This window comes from Carassius carassius, chromosome 38, assembly GCF_963082965.1.
Source record: "Carassius carassius chromosome 38, fCarCar2.1, whole genome shotgun sequence".
Lineage (NCBI taxonomy): Eukaryota > Metazoa > Chordata > Actinopteri > Cypriniformes > Cyprinidae > Carassius > Carassius carassius.
In genome coordinates this window covers 28888394-28911386 of record NC_081792.1, presented here as the reverse complement: position 1 = coordinate 28911386, position 22993 = coordinate 28888394, and the positions used below count along the sequence as shown (strand labels likewise).

General features: G+C 33.1%; 2 protein-coding genes across 5 annotated transcripts in view; both read left to right on the top strand.

Moving 5' to 3' along the window:
• Positions 1-22993, top strand: part of LOC132119127 (mitochondrial import receptor subunit TOM20 homolog B) — a 412651-nt gene that overhangs the window by 221868 nt on the left and 167790 nt on the right. The gene's annotated exons all lie outside the window — the stretch shown is intronic.
• On the top strand, positions 1225-22375 carry LOC132119728 (protein Shroom2-like). Of its 4 annotated transcripts, XM_059529927.1 has the most exons (12): positions 1225-1435; positions 4203-4351; positions 11540-11641; positions 11998-12015; positions 12972-13103; positions 13186-15490; positions 15776-15852; positions 15956-16501; positions 16613-17113; positions 17471-17636; positions 18235-18507; positions 21551-22375. In XM_059529927.1, exons 1-12 carry the CDS (start codon positions 1271-1273, stop codon positions 21821-21823), a joined length of 4707 nt encoding a protein of 1568 aa, XP_059385910.1. In that variant the 5' UTR covers positions 1225-1270; the 3' UTR covers positions 21824-22375. The 4 variants fall into 4 exon arrangements, with proteins under 4 accessions (XP_059385910.1, XP_059385911.1, XP_059385913.1 ...); XM_059529928.1 differs by lacking the exons at positions 11540-11641; positions 11998-12015; XM_059529930.1 differs by lacking the exons at positions 1225-1435; positions 4203-4351; positions 11540-11641; positions 11998-12015 and adding an exon at positions 6514-6583.

Sequence of the window (22993 nt, the reverse complement as noted above, 5' to 3'; positions counted from 1 at the left end):
GAAAAAATGCTATAAAAAACAGCTGTGCATTGTTTGTTGGGATGCCAGATTTCGACAAAGTTGTGATCTAATATTGGTTCCAAATAAAGTCAGTTCATCTGCATTTAGATGAATATGAAGTTTAATCACCGTTTAGTTGCAGTGTTGTTTTTATTATTCACGTTTGGTCAAATAAACACATTTTCAATAAATTTGTATTATTTTATATGCATTTGCAATTTTATTTGTATTAATTATTTAAAGTGCATAGTGTGTTTGTTCAAATAAATGAATTAAATATGTTCAGGAAGTATTAAATATTGTATATAAATTAGCAATTAAATTTTTGTATTTATTGTGGCAATATTTCTTACATTTATTTGATTGTTGTATGTTTGGTTAAATTAATAAATTAATTAAATATATAGAATATTTAAATATATATTATATGAATTTGCTACGTTTTGTGTGTTTTTATTCTAATATGGTTTCCTGAATAATTGATTGATTGTTGCATGTTTGGTCAAATAAATAAATTAAATATATTCAATACATTTGGAATATTGTATATGAATTTGCAATTTAATTTGTGTATTTATTGTGGTATTATCTCCTACATGTATTTGATTGTTACATGTTTGGTCAAATAAATAAATAAACTAATTAATTAAATAAATTGAATATTACATTTAAAAATATATATATATATTTATATATGTTTTTATTCTGATATTATTTCCGTAATAATTGATCGATTTTTGCATTGATTAATTATAATTAATTATATTAAATATTAAAAAATATATATTTTATATGAATTTGCAACGTTTTGTGTGATTTTATTCTGATATTATTTCTTGATTGATTATTGCATGTTTAGTCAAATAAATAAATGAAATATATTCAAACTCTTTAAAATGTTTTATATGAATTTACAACGTCTTTGTGTTTTTAATCTGATATTAATTATTAATGGATTAATTGTTGCATGTTAAGTCAAATAAATTATATTATAAATTATATTTCGGACATTATTTATTTCTGTTTGGCCAAATAAATAAATGTAAAATATATTCAGTAAATTGTAGATATTTTCTCTGAATTTGCAGCTGTCTGTTCTGTAAGCGGTCAGCAGGCGGCGCTGCTCCTCTGATCCACAGTTTGATGGAGTTTGAGTTTCTGCAGGTGTTTTTTCTTCACTTCGGCTTTTATTCAAGAGAATGTCAGAAAGCAGCGGCTGCTGACGGTGTGTGTGTGTGTGTGTGTGTGTGTGTGTGTGTGTGTGTGTGTGATGGAGCAGCAGGAGCTGTCTCTGCTCAGTGGATCAGAAGGAGAACACGAGGAGCAGAAGGACTCAGGAGAGCAGTGTGTGGAGCTGAAGCTGAGCGGTGGATCTCCGTGGGGCTTCACTCTCAGAGGAGGCCTGGAGCATCACGAGCCGCTGCTCATCACCAAGGTAAGCATGCATTCATTCATTCATCAAACACTGATGATAATAAATGAGGATAATCCTGACTGCTTTTATGTTCCAGCAGGGGTTTTCAATATTTTAGATGCCAGGGGCCCCCAAATATGTAACTAATTCGAGAAACCCCATTCCTGACATTTAAAAAAGACCCGATTAATACTGTAAAATAAAATGAATACTATAAATATGTATAAAATATTGATTGACAAAAAAATAAAAATAATAATAATATATATATATATATTAAGTTGTTTAGTGCTGTACTGTAAATGTGTCTATTTATTTCAATTTTTATTTTTTATTTCAAATTTTTATTCTTTAAATATAATTCCATTTTTATTAGTTTTAATCTTTTATGATTATTATTGTCATTAGTTTTACTTACTTTTTATGATTCCTTCATTTTAATCAAATTATTTATGTATTTATTTTTAAAAATATTTATTTAAATAAGATTTTATATAATTTTTCAACTATTTTAATCTTTTATATATATATATATATAATTTATTTATTTATTTTTATTATATATAGGCTCTGTGGATTTAGCTGCATGAAAATAAACAAACTGTATCTGATTAAAATTCCCAAAATGTTTCTCTGTAACTTCCTGTAACGTGTAATTTTTCACCATTTCTTCAATGTGAAAAATAACAGCACCGCAGCACAAGGAAGTCCAAACCCTCACGATCTTCTTCGCCGTGTTTCTGAATCCAGTCTGTCGTTGATCTGAAACCAGAGGAAATGATTCCACACTGATCTGAAATCAGCTGCTGTGGATGAATGGCATGGGAATCGATCTCTAATCTAATGTTGCGAGCTGCTGAATATTTAATGGCTGAGCTTGGGTTTCAGTGAAGGAAACACAGCTGATGGCATCTGATCTGCTCTCAGGCTTGCTCTGAGCGTTTGTCCCTGCTGCTGTTTTCACCAGGGTCCTGTAGGATCGATGCAGGACTGTCCTCGTCCTGTCTGTTCATCTTTTATCGTTCTCTGAACTAGAAGAAGTGAGCTGACTTTCTGACTCATGCAGTGACTTCTGTCTAAACATGACTGAAACAGGACCCTATATGAAAACCAGTAGATCATTTTATAAATTCAATTTTAATATTTTTGGATTATAGGTTAAAATTGTTTAATTAAATCTTATAAAAATTATATAAATAATAATATAAAAATATAATAAAAATATACCAGAAAGCATTTCTAAATTGAATCACATTAAATTATTTTTACAAATTAAATAATGGAAAAATAATTAATAAACACATGATGTTTTTATTATTTTCTTCATGAAGAAAATCAATTTTATTTTGTCTTAAATCCTGTTTTAATATTTTTGTATTGGATTAAAGTGGTTTAATTAAATACAATAAAATAGTAAATAATAATAAAATAAAAGTCTAATAATAATAACTAAAAAAATATCTAATAAATTTAATTCTTAAAACAATTTAACAATTGAGTAATTTAATAAATTGTTGTTAAACACAGGATGTCTTTATTATTTTGTTATTATTTAACATGACTAAAACAGGACCCTATCAAATCCTTTTTATTGTCTTTTAACTTTTATTTTAATATTTGTTTTGGATTAGGTTTAAATGGTTTAGGATAAATGAAATGTTAAAAAAACTAATAATAATAATAAAGTATGAATAATTCAAATGTGTTATATAAATATTTGATATTTATATAATAATGTATTTATTTATACAGTATTATATATATATAAGGGCTATTATTAATAGAATATTTATTTAGACAAAAGCATGACTAATAGATTTATCTATATTAAATATTATAAAATTAAATCTTACATTTTGTATTATAAATTATATATATATATATATAATAAATTTAATTTAATATAAACACTTTTTTATCATTTTGTTCATAAAACAGGCATTTAAATTATACAGAGTTGCTGAAAGTTATTTGGGCGCAGAAGTCACACTGAATTCCTTAACATCATTTCATTAAAAATCAAAGCATCAAATCAAGTGTCACTTATTACACAAACACTCGATGTTTAACACTGACATGTCTTCTTTAAGGGCTTCTTGTGGATCTTCACTAAAATGAAAAAAAAAAATATTTATGTATTTTAGTATGGTTTTAGTATGGTTATTTTATAGTTGTATATAGCTGTATGCAATTATTATTATTAATTGTATTAAATATTAGATAAATTTGCCGTGCAATAGTATTATTATTACTAATAATATTTATAATATTTATTATTTTTATTAAATAACAATAACTATTATTATTTATTATTATATACTCAGCAAAAGTATTATTACACAGGTAATATTTATTATTTATTTTATTTTATTTAATAATAATGACAACTATTATTATTATTATTATTATTAACAATTTAATCATTTATTATAATTATAAAAAGTTAAATGGTTGTGACTTGAGAGTTTGTCGTGGGGTTTAGGATGAATATGTTTGTTTTTAAGAAATAAATGATGTTGAGTGTGTATCATTCCTGAGCAGAACGTCCAGCAGATCTGCGATCGGCAGATAAACAAACCACATCCCTCACAACATGGAAGCTGTAATAAAATAGTCCATATCTAACCCTAAACGTGTCAAACTTGAGCAGGAAAAGAGCTGCTTCGTCACTGCTGGGTTTAATACAGGGTCTGTTATCAGGACTTTAACAGCTATTTTAATGTCTGCCAGTGCAGTGCAGCTGATGTAGATGTGATGTGTGTTTTAAACTCTGTGTTTGTGTGTTTAGGTGGAGGACGGGAGTCGAGCAGCGCTCGCTCGACTTCAGATCGGTGATGAGATAGTCAGCATTAACTCAGTTCTTCTCAGCGGTTACAGACTGGAGGCCATTTGTCTGGTGAAAAGCTCACATAAGACACTCTCTCTGGGAATAAAACGGTAGGATTCACTGTTGACGTACAGGTAAAATCAAAACTTGCTGGTTTGCTTGATTTTCAGTTGATGTCCCTTCCAGCCACCTGTCTTACAGAGACACTATATAAAATATCCTACTTTAATATGGAAATATGTCACATTATGAAAACGAATGGGTTAAGAGGCAACGCAACCCCCCATGCAAACCTCCCAAAGCATCCAAAACAACACCCAGGCCACTTTAGTTTTTCTTAAGTATATATTTTATAAGATAATGCTTACATTTTCACATCTTCTGGTTCATATTCGTCACATATAGACTGTTGTATTTCACTTGAATGTTTGGTTCAAGCTTAAGCACAGTGTCAGTAAATGCAGCACAGAACCAAATTTAAAGAGATGAAAATTTGCTGTTAATTTACTCACTCTTAGGTCATGATGTATATTACTTTTTTTCTTTTATATTTACTTTTAGCTGAAACCGCGCTCCTTGGTGATTCATAAAATGCAAGTCAGTAGCTGCCCATGTTTGAGAATTAAATAAAGAATATAAAGGACTGACTCCTGATGATATATCGAGGTCTTATAAAGTTAGGTTCTGGTTAACCTTGGTTATTAAGTTCACTGAAAAGAACTGGTTCTGTTCATGAACCAGACATCACTCCTGACCGTTCGCCTGAAGCTCTGGATTACAAGTAATAATTTTGTAAATAATGTTCAGTTTCTTGCACAGCCTGATCTTTTCGCTTCATAAGACCTCAGTATATCATCAGCAGCATTTTGTGTTGTCTGATATGCTTTTCTGACTCTCAATGTGACGGTAGCCACTAAAACCTGCATTTTATGAATCACCAAATATTCTTTACTTTTCTGCTCAAGAAATAAAAGTCACTTGCATCTGAGATGGCCTGAGTTTGAGGAAATGAACAGCAAATGTTCATGTTTGGGTGAACTGTTCCTTTAAGCCTTATGTGATGAGTTAATGAGTCAGGTGAAATCTAGAAACATCCTCACTCAGAATCCAGTCTTGCGATCCTTTTAAGATGAATTTTGTATAATGCATCTTCCCCAAAATGTGCAGTTCATCAGGACAGAACTACTCGGTGCTATACATGTCCAATTGATGTTGTTTCTAATGTCATGGAGCAGCTTAATTTGGTCAGTTTCATTCATGCATATTTCACACAAACACATCAGATGGTGGTCAGTGTTACAGTTCCTTTGACAGGACAAACACAGATCACAGGGCCATCTAGTGGTGCTGGTCAAATCTGGGTGTGTTGCCCAAATGCATTGAAACCAGTGAAAAGTGAGAAATTTAGTGACCACTTTAAAATATCAGATCAGATCACATGTCTTTATCTGTGCATAAATAGTTTGTCAATTTTATTTTAGTATAATTTAGATACTATTATAGATTTTAAGAATATTTTATTACAAATTATTTTACATTTTAATTTTAGTTAAAGTTTTGGTAATTTTGCTGTGTGTTTTTGACATTATTATTTATTATTCAATATTTTTATTTTAATATTTAAAAAAATATCGATTTACTTTTTGTACTAATTCATATTTTATTTGATTAGTTTTAGATTTATTTTAGTGCATCAGATTAATTTCTGTTCCTTTTTTAATATGTCTGTATAGTTTTTATTCATTTTAATTCAAGTTAAACTAAATAAAACTAAATAATTTTTTGCCAACTAGCTGAAATGAAATTATTTTTCATATATTATTTGATTTCAGTTAACATTTCAATCAACAAAAATTATTTTTATTTATGTATTTATTTTTAGTAAATTATAATAACTCTTTTTTTGTGTTTGTGAGAGCTATATGTGCATCGTGTTTGTGCGTCTTTCTTTACAATGAATGACATTTGTTTTGATATGTTGCATCTAAAACAATGAAATTCAGACATTTTTATGTGACTTAAGTGTCCAAAATCATTTTTAATGCTACTGCAGTGTACAAAGCATAATTAAATCACATATTTCCTTTAGTTTTTGAACTAAAGACTGAAATGTCTGACACATGTGCATCTGGCTTTATAGCACCAATCATTGGATGTTTTTATGGACATTGTTTTTATGGCTATGTGTCTGTGAGTGTATCCTGCGCTGTGATTGGCTGCTGGCTGTGAGCTCATTGTTTTGGGCTCATAGTAATCAAACAAACGAGGCTGATCTCTGATCAGTGAGCAGCATGTTCCACTATGAAGACACAAACACTGATCCACTAGATTCACATCAACAGGTATCTGCTCTTTATCATTTTACACACCTTTACCTGTACTTTATATGCATATTTTTGGTTTGTAGTTTACCTTTGTTCATTTACATTTATGACACCCAGATACTTCCAGTTGATTTATTAAAAATGCATAAAATCATAATAAATCGTATAATAATATAACGCGGTGATGACCAGTTTTATTAAGATACTGTTAAAATAATGTTTTGAATAAGAATTTGTGTCTGTTTTATCACTTTAATTTTAGTTAAAGATGTAGTTTTGTTATAATATAAAAATCTGGTTATGTCAAAAAAACAATAATTATTTTAAGTAATTTAATTTGATATGCATATGAAGTAAATGTAGGGTGTTATTTTTTTTTAAATAATAATTACAACTTAATTTTTATTTATTTTAACGGAGTTTATAATAGACTTGACAATAAAGCTGAAAATAATATGTCATTGTGACATATCTAAGGTCACGTTTTGTGATTTTTTTCAGTTGCTTATAAACATCTAAATGGCTAAAGTCAAATCTCACTGTAATCAGCACAAACTAGCCTATTTATCTGGTATTGCTTTGCCTTTTTCAACTTTCTTTAACATGTTTTGTGAAAAAGAAATTCTCTTTTTCAAGCTTATTAGCTTTTAGCTTCAAATCATACTCATTTGATGGTTTTATTTGAGTCACAACTACTTAAAACATTAATTTTACGCAGGTGTAATCATTGTTCTGCCATAATTCTTTTTATAGGAATATATTTATTAGCTGAAATCTGCCTAATATAATAAGATAATAAATACACTTTTAAACAAAACAATTGAATTCAGGGTAAAAATGGCAGCTGCTTGAAAGAATTTGGTGTAGAAAATTTTTTCACTCGAAAATAGTTAGTAAATTTCACAAAAAAAAAAAAAATGCATGTAATACATTGAAGCCTGAGAAATAAGAAAAAACCTGTAAAAATACTTCAGTAATCTGTTTAACAACAAAAAAAAAAAATAGTTTTTACATTGTAGCAGGATTTTAAGTTTAACCGATTACGCTTATATTTATTATCTACAGTAAAAACATGTTTTTCCTTAACAGAAGTAATATTAATGTTTCCCCCCGTAATGTTATACTGAAAACCACCATAAAATCACACGATAAATCAAATTCCATCTGTAACTGAGGATAATACGAATAAACAAATGATACATACAAAACATAATCATGGGAAAACACAAGACACTGAAATAATGCAATAAACCTTCATTTAACAACATTAGAGTTAACATAAAAACATAACACACTTAACTAATCAGGAAAAAACTAGGATCAAACACAATTATTTCAATGAAAAACCATCAAATGTTAGAGATTCTGTAAGTTTACGAAGACTTATTTTCACTTCCAGACACTGTGCGTTTACATTTGTCAGTATTTTACAAAGTCACAATATAATGTTTCATTAGATTGGATACAGTTTGTCACTGTACTGTTAAACACTTACTGTAGTATGCATTGACTTACAGCGCATGCATTGACATGTGTGTGTGTGTATTGTGTGTCTGAGGTGTAATCCTGCTGCTGATTATCACTGCGTTTCTATTGTTGTGTGTCTTTAGTCCAGGATCATCAGCCAGCTCTTCATTAACTCTCTGATTCACCAGCCGAGCTGTTTTCATAGTGTTTGACAAATCACTGTTTTACTTCGTTTGTTGCTCACAAATACTTTATCTGATTGTTGAGGCTTCATCAGAAAATCACAACTTAGATTTTAATTTAATTTTACATTTTTAATTTATTTATTCTTATTTAATTTACTTTTTTAAATTGCATGTTTGACCAGTTTGAGTGAAGAGTTGAAAAGTAATGCTAATACAGTCTTGAATGATACCTGAAGTCTTCATAAGCATCAGTTTTATTTGAAAGAAAATATAGTTTTTTTCCTTTAATAATTTGTTATTTTGTGCCTCTTATTGTTTATTGCAATTGATCTATTACATTTTTAATTCATCCTTAAGTAGATATACTTTCTTTATTAATTTGTATTATTTATGTTTTTATTTATTATTGTTTATCTATTTTAAATGTATATCTGTCCTTAAGTTGATTTACATATTTATTTACCATGATATATTGTACATTATTACACATATTTATTATTTTATTTATTAATATTTTTTACTATTACTATTCATCTATGTGAATAGTTTTTTTATACTTAAGTAGATTTACTTTCTATTTATTATTATATCTATTAGTTATTAATTAACTTTTTATGAATATTTATCTATTTTAAAATGTTATTTATTCTAGTATTTATTCTAGTAGATTTACACTTATTTTAATTATTAATTGTTAATATTTATTTTTTATTTATATGGTTAATTTATTTTATGACAATTAATATATTTTAAATGTTTATGTATTGTATCTTAAGTAGATTTACATTTATTATTTGATTTATTAATTAATTAACATATATTAATTTATTTACTTATTTATTTATTAATATTTATTTATTTATTAATTGTCTATAATTGTGTTTTTTTTTTTATTAAATACTATTTATGTTTTAAATGTTTGATTGTCTATATTTCAGTTTATTTGTCTTCAGCTCTACTGTCACATGCCCATGATATGTGACAGACTTCAGCCAATCAGATCAGCCGATTTCGGAGCGTGTTACTATAATTCTCCTCACTCCTCCTCGTCTCAGACGTCTGTAATCTCTTGAGGAAATCTGCTGTTGACTGGGACGTGCTGTCAGTCACATACTCGCTGTTTGTGTAGTTTTCAGGGGCTTCGGTTGCATCATTCTCAGTGTTTTGAGCGTATATGTGGGTTAAAGGCCAAACATTTAAGATTCACACATCAGAGGAATGTGACTTGCTGGAAAAATATGCAGCCAAGGAAAGTCAGTGCTGTCAAGGATGTTAAATAAATGACTTTAAACCAGGTTTACTGTGAAGAAACTGGTAAGTTTGTCTATGTTTATCAGATGTTTTGTTCTTGTTTGTTGTCATGCATGTCTCTATTTTGCTCTACATAAACAACACTGCATATGATGTGAAAGTGAGTTAAAGTTAAAATGCATTAATGTTCTTCTGCAAGATCATCTGTGCTCGAGAGATAATATTTTAGCTAGATTTAAGTCAGATAGTATAGAGAGCCTATTATTCTCTCTTTTTATAAAGGATTATTCTTTCTGGCCAGGATGTTTCTGTTGACTCAAAGATTAACTAAATTAAAATAAGAAATATTTGTAAAATATTTAATTTAATTTATTAAATACTTTTTTTTAATTATAGTTAAAGTTTTAATAATGTTTTTGTTATTTGTAGGATGTGTCATTACAGTTTTTATTAATTTTTATTTTAGTTTTAGTTTAGTTATTTTAGTACAACACTGAACTAAATTATAATGAGAAATGTTTCCTTGCCAGCTAGCTGAAATATGATTTGTAAAAAGTTTATTTCAGTTAACATTTATTAGTATTTAGAATCTTTTTGAATTGTGTGTTTCTGTCATATATTTAACAGATAAATTCTAGTAATTTTGTCTTATATATATATGATGTCTATGTCATTTTTTTATTTTTATTTATTTTATTTTTAGATATTTTAATATATCAAGTTAAACTGAATTAAAATGAGAAATGTTGTTCTGGCAACTAAATAAAAATATTTTTATATTTTATTTTATCTCAGTTAACAGTTACTTATTTTTGAATCTTTTTTTACATTTCGATTTTCATTTTCATTTTAGTTACAGTTCTAGTAAACTTTTTTTTTTTGATATTGTGTTTTATGCAGTTAAATGTTTAATTATAATTTTTTTAATGGTTTTAAAGTTAGTCTCAGTTTTAGTTGTAGTGAACTATAACCTTACACTCAAACATCGGTCATTATTCTGAACGGATGTGACGATGCTTCTCTCAGACAGACGACAGATTGAGAAGAATGCATAGCTGCTCATCTTTCTTTGTGAGCGACTGAAAGGCTAAGCTCACACTGATCACATGCAGTCGCTCCTCTGTTGTTCAGCATATGGTGGCCTCTGTCCATCCGGAAACAAGCTTTACCTCAGTTAACCCGAGCGGACTGAATGAATTAGAAAAGCTTGCTTGTTTTTTGTTAGAAATACTGTAGAAGTGATGATACTACACTTTCACCAAAATATGCAACAGTTTATAAAAGTAGACAGGGCTAACACTGTATAGTTTGTAATATCGTGTTGGGGACGCAATACTGTGTTTATGTCCTGATGCTGTGAATCTTTCATTAGACTCTTCTGAAGTGACTTGGATCATGTATTTTTAGTATATATTAGCTTGGTTGTTATGCTGCAAGAGCTACAAGTGATGAATTAACTTTTCTTTTATAAAGGTGTTTGTTTGAACAACTTTAACATCACTGAATCATTTTGAGAGAATCTATAATTTATTTATCTGGTTCAGGACAGACTAAAGATTTTTAAGTCAAGCATGTAATTTACCTAAATGAATTATATATATATATATAACATTATATATGGAAAAAAAACATATTTTATTTGCGTTTATACACACACACACACACATCTCATTGTTTTTTTGTAATTTTTTATTTTACAAAAATGAATATAGCACTTATTTGATTTTATTTAATACATTTAAATGTTTGCATTTAGCAGACATTTTTATCCAAAATCACTTACACACACACACACATATATATATATATATATATATACACACACACACACACTGTAAAAAATACTTTGTTATTTAAAGAATTTAATAATTTAACGTAAATAAAAAATACAAGTTATATATATAATTGTCATTTTTTTAGTTACTTTATATTATTTAGTATTTTAGTTACTTTTATGTTATTTAATTTGTATATATTTTTATGCATTTTCTATAAATTGTATAACAATTCATAATCTTTTATGATACATTTGTTCTACAGCATATATTGCTTTCTCCTCCTTGTTGCGCAGGAAAGTTAAAATGGTGGATATTGTAACGCAAACAATGCCTGCAGAAAGTGAAGTACATGTGGCCAGGAACTTTCTCACCAAGATTTTGAGAAGTTCTATGAGGTATCGTGCAGTCATTGGCCTCTGTCTCTTGACCCCAGCCCTGCGTGACCCTGTAGTGATCACCCATCGGCTGTCTGTCCCGGCCAGACCCGAGTATCACATCCTTTGCCATGTGCTGTCTTAGCTGTAGCTGTGCTGTTCACATGCAAGATGGGGATTATACGCTTAAGATGATTATCGTGTGTCATTTCCACTGGCTTCTGTAGAACCTGTAAGCATCAGTGCGGCATCTTCAGTGTCTCCTCGTGTCTTGTTGATGAGTGTTGATCATATGTCACAAATAAACAAATAATATGTTTGTGTTTATTGTGTAAATCTGATTTTCCCCCTCCTTTTCTACCTCACATGCATTTCAGGAAAAACCGCTTCAAAGGGTACGTCACTTCACGATATTTAAAATTAAAACAGATCTCTTGGAGTATAAATATTCCTGAATTAATTTTAAATTTTAATGAATTCAGCTTAATTTTAACTTATTACTATTGATTTTATTTTACATAAAGTATTTGCATTTTATTTATTTTTTAATAATTCATACAAACATAATTGTTATGTGGCGCCTTTAAATATTGTGATTAAATGTAATGGGATGAATGCATATATAACAAACTATATGAGGTGAATCCAGTAGTAAATGAAAGAAGTAATACTGTTTTTAAAATAGATATGAAAAGATGTCGAATTGGACATTCAAGACTCACTATTTATTGAAAGGAGAAGAGAAATCAGTCTGTGACTTGTGTAAGAATTTTTTGAATGTAAAAAAAAAACAATTAATAGAATATCCAATTTTAAATGATATTAGACAACGATGTTATTTAGAAAATATACAAAAAATATTTTTTTTAATTCTCTCCTGGAAGAATTTTAGAATTTTTATCACTGAATAAATTGAAAATTTTTGTGTGATTATTATTATTTTTTTATCAGTGCTATTGTTGTTTTTAGTACATTTTTGTAAAATGATTGTTTCTTAAGAAAATGTTATACTATTATAAATTATGTATTGGAATTATATTGTTAATGTTCCCATGAATATAGCCATTGTTGCTAATATGGCGTTAAAACTGGTACTTAATATGGTAAAATTCTGCGTTTATCATGTAGATTTAATGTATTCATTCATCAATTGTTCATATAATTTATTTCCATTTTAAGTGTTCATTTGTTCTTATTCTTAACTTCTTGTATAATGATATGCAAAGTACTGTTGCAATTTCTAAAATAATACCAAACTGGAATAGTAGTCTTTCTTTCTGAAAGTTTCACAATGCTCTAATTTGAAGCTAAAATTGGTTTTACCTAGTAAAGTTTTCTATTTTTATTTCAGGAGGAATGAATCATCATGTAGACCCCATTCGTGGCACTCCGCTAGATCCACAGATAACCCTACCACCGACACCCAGAAATCTGAACCCAACGCTGAACCTGACCCCATCTGGCAGACAAAATATGATGCAGGGTTTGTGCATTCTGATGGTTTATATGCAATTTATTCAAATTGAACTCAGTCAACATCATTAATTTTCTTTGTTCTTTACCAGGTCACTTTCAAACGACTTCACCGGCTGTTGGGGACAGACCAATCGGCGGCAAGTATCCTGCCAGTTCAGCCCTGTTGGAAATATGGAAAGTGTAGAGCCCTCATCTCATACTTTCTCAAAAGAGCAGCCATCATTGAGCAAACCCAATGGTGGAGAAGATCACCCAGTGCTTGAGAGTCCCATCAACAAACCCAATTCTGTAACATGTAACATGTTTTTGTCTGACACAGCTGACCACAGTGCACCTCGGGATGTCACGAGCTCAGAAGGGATGTTTTATAGAGGCATTCCCAGTAATTTAGGAGTTTCCAGTGACTGCTATAGATACCTGCAGATCCCCATGGGCAGCGGGGGACGAGTGAGTCCCAGTGTGGAAGAGCAAGCTAGCTCCAAATTCTCCTCCACTGGAAGATCCAACCATAGACCTGTGTGGCATATTCCTGAGAACAAGATGTCCACTACTCAAGCACCTTCTCCACCTTTGCGTAGTGATAGTTTCACTGCCACCAGAGTTCATGAGAAGAGCTTGGTGGGATCATTCCCTGAAGGACATTCTGTGTATCCACCACAGAAACCTTACTGCAGAGCTGTGGACCGACAGTTAGATGGGCATGAAGCGAGACACAGCTACAACCCACCTTCAAAAAAGGACTTTCTTCAGCCGTATCTTTCGGTTGAGGACTACCCAAACCAGCTAAACCCTACCAAACTCTTTTCCAAGTCAAGCACTGATGTTAGACAAGGCCAGAACCCGTTTGCATATGAACCTCACCATCAGAGACAGCACAGCGATGAAAGTACTTTTTCTGTGTACCCCAATTCTACATGTTCAGCAAAGAACCAGAGCACTGGGAGCTACTACCGAAGCCTTCAAGATCTGCCCACCAACACTGGCAGGAGAAATCAAGCCAGAAACTCCATGGCATTTGATCCTAATCATGAGGGCCAGGCTCATTTCCGTTACTACTGCATCACTGCCCAGCAGCCATTCCTGGAATCACCTACACAGGGTCGGATGCAAGATGAACGGAAGTCTGAAACTGGAACCACTCAAGGTGCCACGGACAGAAGCTTTGTTGGTTCTCAAAAGGTTGTGAAGACAAAGTATCCTCAGCCGTACCTCAGTGTACCTGAGAACAAGCGCACCAATGGTTACAGCAAACAGGCTATCAGTCCTCCTTCATCTCAAACTATGTCCCCATTACCAAATCATCTGACTTCAAAGTCCAGCTCCGGGGACAGAGAGATTCTAAAGAAGAAAGATGGAGTGAAGCCGCAGCCTTCCAGACATGTACCAAATCCCCAGATGGAGCAAAATAACTCTGTTTCCACTTACCACCAGGACAATCCGTGGATCAGCAAGCAGGATTACAAGATCTGTCCACACAAGACACCTATGTTGCACTCTTTGGCCCAGGAAAGCAAGAAGATGGCAGAAAAATCAGTAACGGCCAAAGGAGGTGGTCAAGAATCAACTGATGCCATCAGTGGCAAACAGGGAAGACGGAGTGACCGCTATGCCACAACTCTACTCAACGAGATCCAACAGAAGAAGGCCCAGCTTCAAAAAAGCAGGAGTGCAGCTACCTTAACCTGCTCAAGTGAAGTTGAGGAGGACTCTGACATCTGGAAGTCCAATGAGACCTCCACATCATCTTCTGATGGTTCCTTCACCAACACATACAAGGATCATCTGAAGGAAGCCCAAGCCAAAGTTCTGAAGGCCACATCGTTTATGAGGAGGGACTTGGAGCTTCCTGGGAATGAACCTTCGCCAGATCAACTTCCTAAAAATCCTGGGCCAGTTTATGGTCAAGTCACCCGCATTGGGGGGCGTAAAAGGTTTCCCATGGATAAAAAGATACATTCATTCTCTGAACCAGACAAGATCAATGAAGTAGGAGTTGAGGATAAGGCAGCTGTGTCCTTTGCGGACCGATATAAGTTCTTCAAAGGTTCCTTCAAACCAGTTGTCCAAAATCCCATTCCAAAGCAATCCCTGCTCAGTCCAACTGATGAGAAAAATACTAAATTAATTGGAGACAGTGAAAACATCCATCTAGCTCCCTTAAAACACAGTAAATCAAGCCATTCTGACCTTAATACAGAGGAGCAACAACGACTTGGTACATTTGCAGAATATGAAGCCACATGGAAAATGCAGAAGAAGCCAGTGGAAAAAAGAGCAACAGGCAGATATCATTCAGCTGAAAACATCCTGGACTCAGGCTTGGAGGAATCCAACAGCACAGTGTGTGTTCATGAAAGATCCCGTTCCTCTCCTTCTGCTGACTTCTACGGACAGGTAAGGAGATTCTTTGTTTAGTCATGATACTGATAATGTCTTTGGTGCCCAGATGTCACCTTCATGCAATTGGTAACTCAACAGAGTCTACATTTCATTATATACACCTTGTTTTCTCTGCAGAAGCAGATGATTGAGATATTGTATTGTTTGGTAATAGTTATAAAGAGTTTGCTGCTGGCACAATTAATCAAGATGGGTAGTAGAATCTTTAAGAAGGGCTAGTCTGTCCTTCAGGTAGAAGAGTCTTTGGCATCTGTATAAATAGATCCTTATTTATTTCAGAAAATCCCTCTGCCACCCAGAAAATCTGTTGAATCTCTGCCTGAACCCAAGGACCAACAGGAGGCCCGTATCACTAGGTTAGAATTTCTTGTCTTGTTTTGAAATGTTGTCATATTTCCAGTGATTTGCTAATGTACAGACTGATAATTAGTGTGTTGTATTGTAATTTAAACAACACAGTGCATCTGAAAGAGACCATGGTCCGCTCAACATCTCCGAACCCCTAGAGCCCACCATACTGCATGTTCTGGAAAGTGATGTGGCACCTCTTTCCTCCAACCAGAAAACCAGACTTGCCAGGTATCCACCACCATTCTCCTCACATCATCTCCAGGTTCCCATGTCAGAGCAACTGATTCCTAAAAACAAAAGTCCTGAACTGCAGCAGTCCACCCAACCCGAACAGCCAGAAACCACAAGCCCTTTCAGAGCCTCCCAGGAAGTTAAAGTTCAGACCTTTTCTCCTGAACTAACTCAAGGACCATGTCCATCAGAACATCTTGAGAGAGACAAATTCTCAGCCTCAGAGGACAATAGGAGATTAGACACAGAGGGGATGTCTTCACACACGCTAAATCTTTTAGATCATTCCTCCACTTCTCCCAAGCAGAACATTGACCTGATGGTTACCTCAGCCAGCAGAACACGTTCTCCTTCTCCTCAGTTCTCTCCACAGAGGCTCACAGATGAGCCACCTCCGACTGTGCAGAAAAAGGATCCATGCAGGTAAGTAGAGTTTTAGATACTTATAGGACAATAGGATATAGACTATGAATCTGCCCATATTTAGCTATTTTAAGGTGGATCATTATTGCTAATTTTTGTCCCTTATTACAGTAGTAAGATGGGGGAAACACAAGAGCCAAACACTGCTGGGCGAAAGGTTCCCATACAGATCGTCTGTACAAAAAATGGTTCAGAGAGAGAAAACCAAAACTATCTGCTGCATGGTGAATCATCTGGAGGTTCTGAGGTTCCTAAAATTGGCCAGATAAAAAATCTAGATTCTCCAGAGCAATCTAAGTCGCTGTTTATTACCTACACCAGTCTGGATCCCAGTAGAAATGCAGAACGAGAGATGGTACTAGGCAATAAAGAGTGGGTGAGGAGCAATAGTGTGGGCGAACACTCAGAGGAGGACCTGAAACGAGAGGAGCTAGCCAGAGATATCATGGGGAAGGACAAGAGTCTTGTGGACATCTTGGATCAGAGTAAGATGAAGACTACCATGGATCTGATGGAGGGAATATTTCCACAGGGGGAGCAGCTCCTGGAGGGAGCGCAGCAGAGGAGGAAAGCCACCTTCAAACAGATGTCTCCCAAAAATACACCGCAGAGGTACACTGCCTGAGAATTTCCCAAAAACATGTTACCGCCTTCACATTGTGTAGATGACATTATTTGGCATTTTTGGTAATGAGCATTATGGTAATAAATGTACTTAATACGAAGAATGGTCATAAAGTATTATTGACTTAAATAATTGAGTCATTAAGCATTAGATCAGAAGTCTTATTCATATGACACAAGTGAAAGCTTTAGACTGAAAACTGTACACTACTGCCCTCTACTGATAAACACACACATAGCAAGTACAATGTATTTGCCTTTAAATCTGTGACTGTGTTTTATGTTTGAGAATCATTAAACTGTAATTATATAAGGATATGTTTTTTAAATATTTTTTTTTTGCAGGATAGAGGACAATTTGGCATCATCAGTGTCGTTAATGAGCAGTTCATCATATTATAGCACATCTGCACCTAAGGCAGAGCTGCTCATAAAGATGAAGGACATGCAGGAGGACATGGAGGAACAGGACTCAGAGGATGAACTCGATTATGACCTGTCAAACAAGAAGGTAGGATGTTTATGTCCATTTCTTTTTTTTTTTTTTTTTGCTTGGTTATTACTTTCAACTTCAATAAATTAACACTATTTAGATTTTACAAACATTTTACAAACAGTTTACACTATTTACAACACACTCTTTTATAATTTTACTATATTTTACAAACATTAACATACAAGCTATACATATTACAAACATTTACATACATTTTACACTTTACATATATCAAATATTTTACACTATTTACATTACAAATATTTTACAGAATTTTCATTTCAGTGCAGGTTGTATTATATATATAACTGTATCTGAAAAATAAAATATTGAAAAGTATCTTTAAAAAGCTTGAAATCATGGCGTAGTATATAATTATTTGCATTTATTAGATTTTTTATTTATATAAAGATTTTCATAATGCATTTATTCTCATTGCTTAAATCTGCATAAATCTATTCATTGTGAAAATATATTAAAGTTTATTCAGTTAAGCAGCCCTGCATTAATAATTTATTCTGTCTGGACTGTATAAATGTTTGATGATTGTATAGATGTAAATAGATGTTTTTAATTCTTAAAGTGTGTCTTTGTCATTTCTGTGTCTCTATAGCAAGAGTTGATCGACAGTTTAAGTAAGAAGCTGCATGTGCTTCGAGAAGCTCGTGAAAGTCTTCAGGAAGACGTGCAGGACAATAACGTTTTGGGAGAGGAAGTGGAAGCCACTGTACAGACTGTCTGCAAACCCAATGAGCTGGAGAAGTTTCGCATGTTCGTTGGCGACCTGGACAAAGTGGTCAGTCTGTTGCTTTCTCTGTCCGGTCGACTGGCCCGAGTGGAAAACGCCCTGAACAACCTGGAGGAGGGAGCGTTAGCGGACGAGAAGGTAAAAATGAGATGGATGTGAAGTAATTTTCTTTAGCTGTATTTTTCTTTTCCTCGTTTTAGTGAGTCGTTGCCAGATAGTACTAATTTGTTCCCTTGATTTAGTAAATCTTGGTAAACTTTTTACTAATTTGTTCCCATATTTTAGCAAATTGTTTCCACAAAGTATGTGTAATTTGTGAATATAGTGAATTTTAGTCACCTTGTACTAACTTGTTTCCTTGTTTTAGGAAATTGTGGCCACATTGTGCTAATTCGTGTTTTCGTTTTAGTAAATTATTGTTACGTTGTCCTAATCCGCTATCTAATTTGAGCAAATCCTGGCAACTTTTTATTCATTTCTTCCCATATTTGAGCAAATCATAGCCACATAATACTAATTAATTCCCTTGATTTATTGAATTTTAGTCACTTTGTACTAATTCGTTCATTCGTTTTACAACCCGAATTCCGGAAAAGTTGGGACGTTTTTTAAATTTTAATAAAATGAAAACTAAAGGAATTTCAAATCACATGAGCCAATATTTTATTCACAATAGAACATAGATAACGTAGCAAATGTTTAAACTGAGAAATTTTACACTTTTATCCACTTAATTAGCTCATTTAAAATTTAATGCCTGCTACAGGTCTCAAAAAAGTTGGCACGGGGGCAACAAATGGCTAAAAAAGCAAGCAGTTTTGAAAAGATTCAGCTGGGAGAACATCTAATGATCAATTAAGTTAATTGATATCAGGTCAGTAACATGATTAGCTATAAAAGCTTTGTCTTGGAGAAGCAGAGTCTCTCAGAAGTAAAGATGGGCAGAGGCTCTCCAATCTGTGAAAGACGCGTAAAAAAATTGTGAAAAAATGTTCCTCAACGTCAAATTGCAAAGGCTTTGCAAATCTCATCATCTACAGTGCATAACATCATCAAAAGATTCAGAGAAACTGGAGAAATCTCTGTGCGTAAGGGACAAGGCCGGAGACCTTTATTGGATGCCCGTGGTCTTCGGGCTCTCAGACGACACTGCATCACTCATCGGCATGATTGTGTCAATGACATTACTAAATGGGCCCAGGAATACTTTCAGAAACCACTGTCGGTAAACACAATCCGCCGTGCCATCAGCAGATGCCAACTAAAGCTCTATCATGCAAAAAGGAAGCCATATGTGAACATGGTCCAGAAGCGCCGTCGTGTCCTGTGGGCCAAGGCTCATTTAAAATGGACTATTTCAAAGTGGAATAGTGTTTTATGGTCAGACGAGTCCAAATTTGACATTCTTGTTGGAAATCACGGACGCCGTGTCCTCCGGGCTAAAGAGGAGGGAGACCTTCCAGCATGTTATCAGCGTTCAGTTCAAAAGCCAGCATCTCTGATGGTATGGGGGTGCATAAGTGCATACGGTATGGGCAGCTTGCATGTTTTGGAAGGCTCTGTGAATGCTGAAAGGTATATAAAGGTTTTAGAGCAACATATGCTTCCCTCCAAACAACGTCTATTTCAGGGAAGGCCTTGTTTATTTCAGCAGGACAATGCAAAACCACATACTGCAGCTATAACAACAGCATGGCTTCGTCGTAGAAGAGTCTGGGTGCTAACCTGGCCTGCCTGCAGTCCAGATCTTTCACCTATAGAGAACATTTGGCGCATCATTAAACGAAAAATACGTCAAAGACGACCACGAACTCTTCAGCAGCTGGAAATCTATATAAGGCAAGAATGGGACCAAATTCCAACAGCAAAACTCCAGCAACTCATAGCCTCAATGCCCAGACGTCTTCAAACTGTTTTGAAAAGAAAAGGAGATGCTACACCATGGTAAACATGCCCCGTCCCAACTATTTTGAGACCTGTAGCAGAAATCAAAATTGAAATGAGCTCATTTTGTGCATAAAATTGTAAACTTTCTCAGTTTAAACATTTGCTATGTTATCTATGTTCTATTGTGAATAAAATATTGGCTCATGTGATTTGAAAGTCTTTTAGTTTTCATTTTATTAAAATTTTAAAAACGTCCCAACTTTTCCAGAATTCGGGTTGTAGTAAATCGTGACCAAATTGTGCTAATTTGTGTTTTCGTAAATTGTTGCTACGTTTTAATAATTCGGTCCCTCGTTTTTACAAACCATAGCTGTGTAATAGTAATTTGTTCCTTTGTTTTAGTAAATTGGGGGCATGTTGTACTAATTTGTTCCTTCATTTTAGTGAGTTTTTGAGCTAATTTGTGTTTTCGTTTTAGTAAATTGTTGCTACATTGTCCTAATCCGCTATCTAATTTTAGCAAATCTTGGCAACTTTTTACTAATTTGTTCCCATATTTTAGCAAATTGTTTCCACAAAGTATGTGTAATTTGTGAATATAGTGAATTTTAGTCACCTTGTACTAACTTGTTTCCTTGTTTTAGGAAATTGTGGCCACATTGTGCTAATTCGTGTTTTCCTTTTACTAAATTATTGCTACGTTTTACTACTCCGCTATCTAATTTGAGCAAATCCTGGCAACTTTTTATTCATTTCTTCCCATATTTGAGCAAACCATAGCCACATAATACTAATTAATTCCCTTGATTTATTGAATTTTAGTCACTTTGTACTAATTCGTTCATTCATTTTAGTAAATCGTGACCAAATTGTGCTAATTTGTGTTTTCGTAAATTGTTGCTACGTTTTAATAATTCGGTCCCTCGTTTTAACAAACCATAGCTGTGTAATAGTATTTTGTTCCTTTGTTTTAGTAAATTGGGGGCATGTTGTACTAATTTGTTCCTTCGTTTTAGTGAGTTTTTGAGCTAATTTGTGTTTTCGTTTTAGTAAATTGTTGCTATGTTGTAATAATTAATTCCCTCATTTTAGTTAATTGTGGCCACGTTGTAATAACTCATTCCTTGATTTTTAACAATTCAAAAAGCCATGTTGTACTAATTTGTTCCTTCGTTTTAGTAAATTGTGGCCATGTTGTGCTAATTCAAGTTTTCATATTTAGTTCTAGCAGACGGACCAAAGCACATTTTATGAATGTTTTGTACAATAAACTATACTTGTGTTGTACTTCCAGCACACTTTGACAGAAAAACGCAAACTGCTGATTCGCCAGCATGAAGACGCCAAAGAGCTGAAGGAGAACTTGGACCGAAGGGAACGTCTGGTTTATGAGATTCTGGCCAGTCACCTCAGCGAAGAGCGTCTCGCAGACTACCAGCACTTTGTCAAAATGAAGTCAGCGCTCATCATTGAGCAGCGTAAACTGGAGGATAAGATCAAACTGGGTGAAGAGCAGCTCAAATGTCTGAAAGACAGTCTACCGCTGGAACAGAAAATGCTGAACTGAACTATATTAAAGCATAGCACGCTAAACTGAACTCTGGACTGGATTACTTCAAGTTATCTATTCGTTAACTTTTGTTGGAAAGTAGACTAGACCAATATCTCCTTGTGTGCACTGAATAGATATATCAACACAAAATCATTCATATATATCAGTTCTGAGCTTCTCATTGATTCCAGTTATCTTTAATGTAGCATGTTAGTGAATTCATGCTTGATTCGGCTATCGTTTTCAGGGATGTGCTGCTGTATTAAACTTTCTCTTGTTTTTTTAAAGGATCTTTAGACGTTTTTTTCTACCTGTATGTACGTCTAGCTAATTTGTTTAGCGGCTGAAAGCTAACGGTGCTATTAATTGAAACCTAGATCTGCTTATTCTTAGCTAGATCCACACTGAAAGCTGTTTTACTCATGAAAGGGAGGTTCAGAATATCTCTACCTTTATCTTAAATATAAACCTGTTAACCAGAAAATGTTTTTGTGTTGTACTGTTCATAAACATGCTTGCAGTGCACTTCTCCTGCAATAAATTGGAATAAAAATATATAGTTATGAATGGGTTACAATTCATTTGTCTGTCTGATATCACACTTGCTGTAAGGAAGTGATTCATCAATATTTTGCTGTAAACAAGAATATTATGGTCTGTAATTAATTATTTAATGACTCGTTCTGAAACCCCACCCATATCCATGATTTATGATCTTTATGAGTCACTATACTTTCCAATATGAGGTGACTGATTCCTCATTGTTTGATTTTATGATGTAGACAGTGATCATGAGCCGTGGTTAATCATTCACAGAAACATATGCACAAGCTTATTTACAGAAGATTTCTAAACAACAGGAAGTTTGAAGTTGAAGATTAAGAAATGCTGAGAGAAGAGTCACTTTTACATCGAGAGAATCTCACGGATCAGTCGGAGATGTGCTGATATGGTAATATGATTACATTTGTTTTATTATAATTCATTTGTAACAATTATATTTGATGCATACTGATTGGAAATATATATTTATCACAATACCATTCAGTTTGGGGTCAGTAAGATTTGTTTGGAAGAAAATCAGTACTTTAATTTATCACATATTAAATTGATCAAAAGTGACAAATGCATTTGTAATGTTACGAGAGATTTCTATTTTAAATAAATGCTGTTTTTAACTTTCTA

Coding starts and splice junctions, on each gene's coding strand:
- LOC132119728 (XM_059529927.1), top strand. CDS start 1,271: ATGGAGCAGCAGGAGCTGTCTCTGCTCAGTGGATCAGAAGGAGAACAC. Junction 13,104..13,185: donor CAGACAAAATATGATGCAGG/GTTTGTGCATTC, acceptor GTTCTTTACCAG/GTCACTTTCAAACGACTTCA. Junction 15,491..15,775: donor CTGCTGACTTCTACGGACAG/GTAAGGAGATTC, acceptor TATTTATTTCAG/AAAATCCCTCTGCCACCCAG.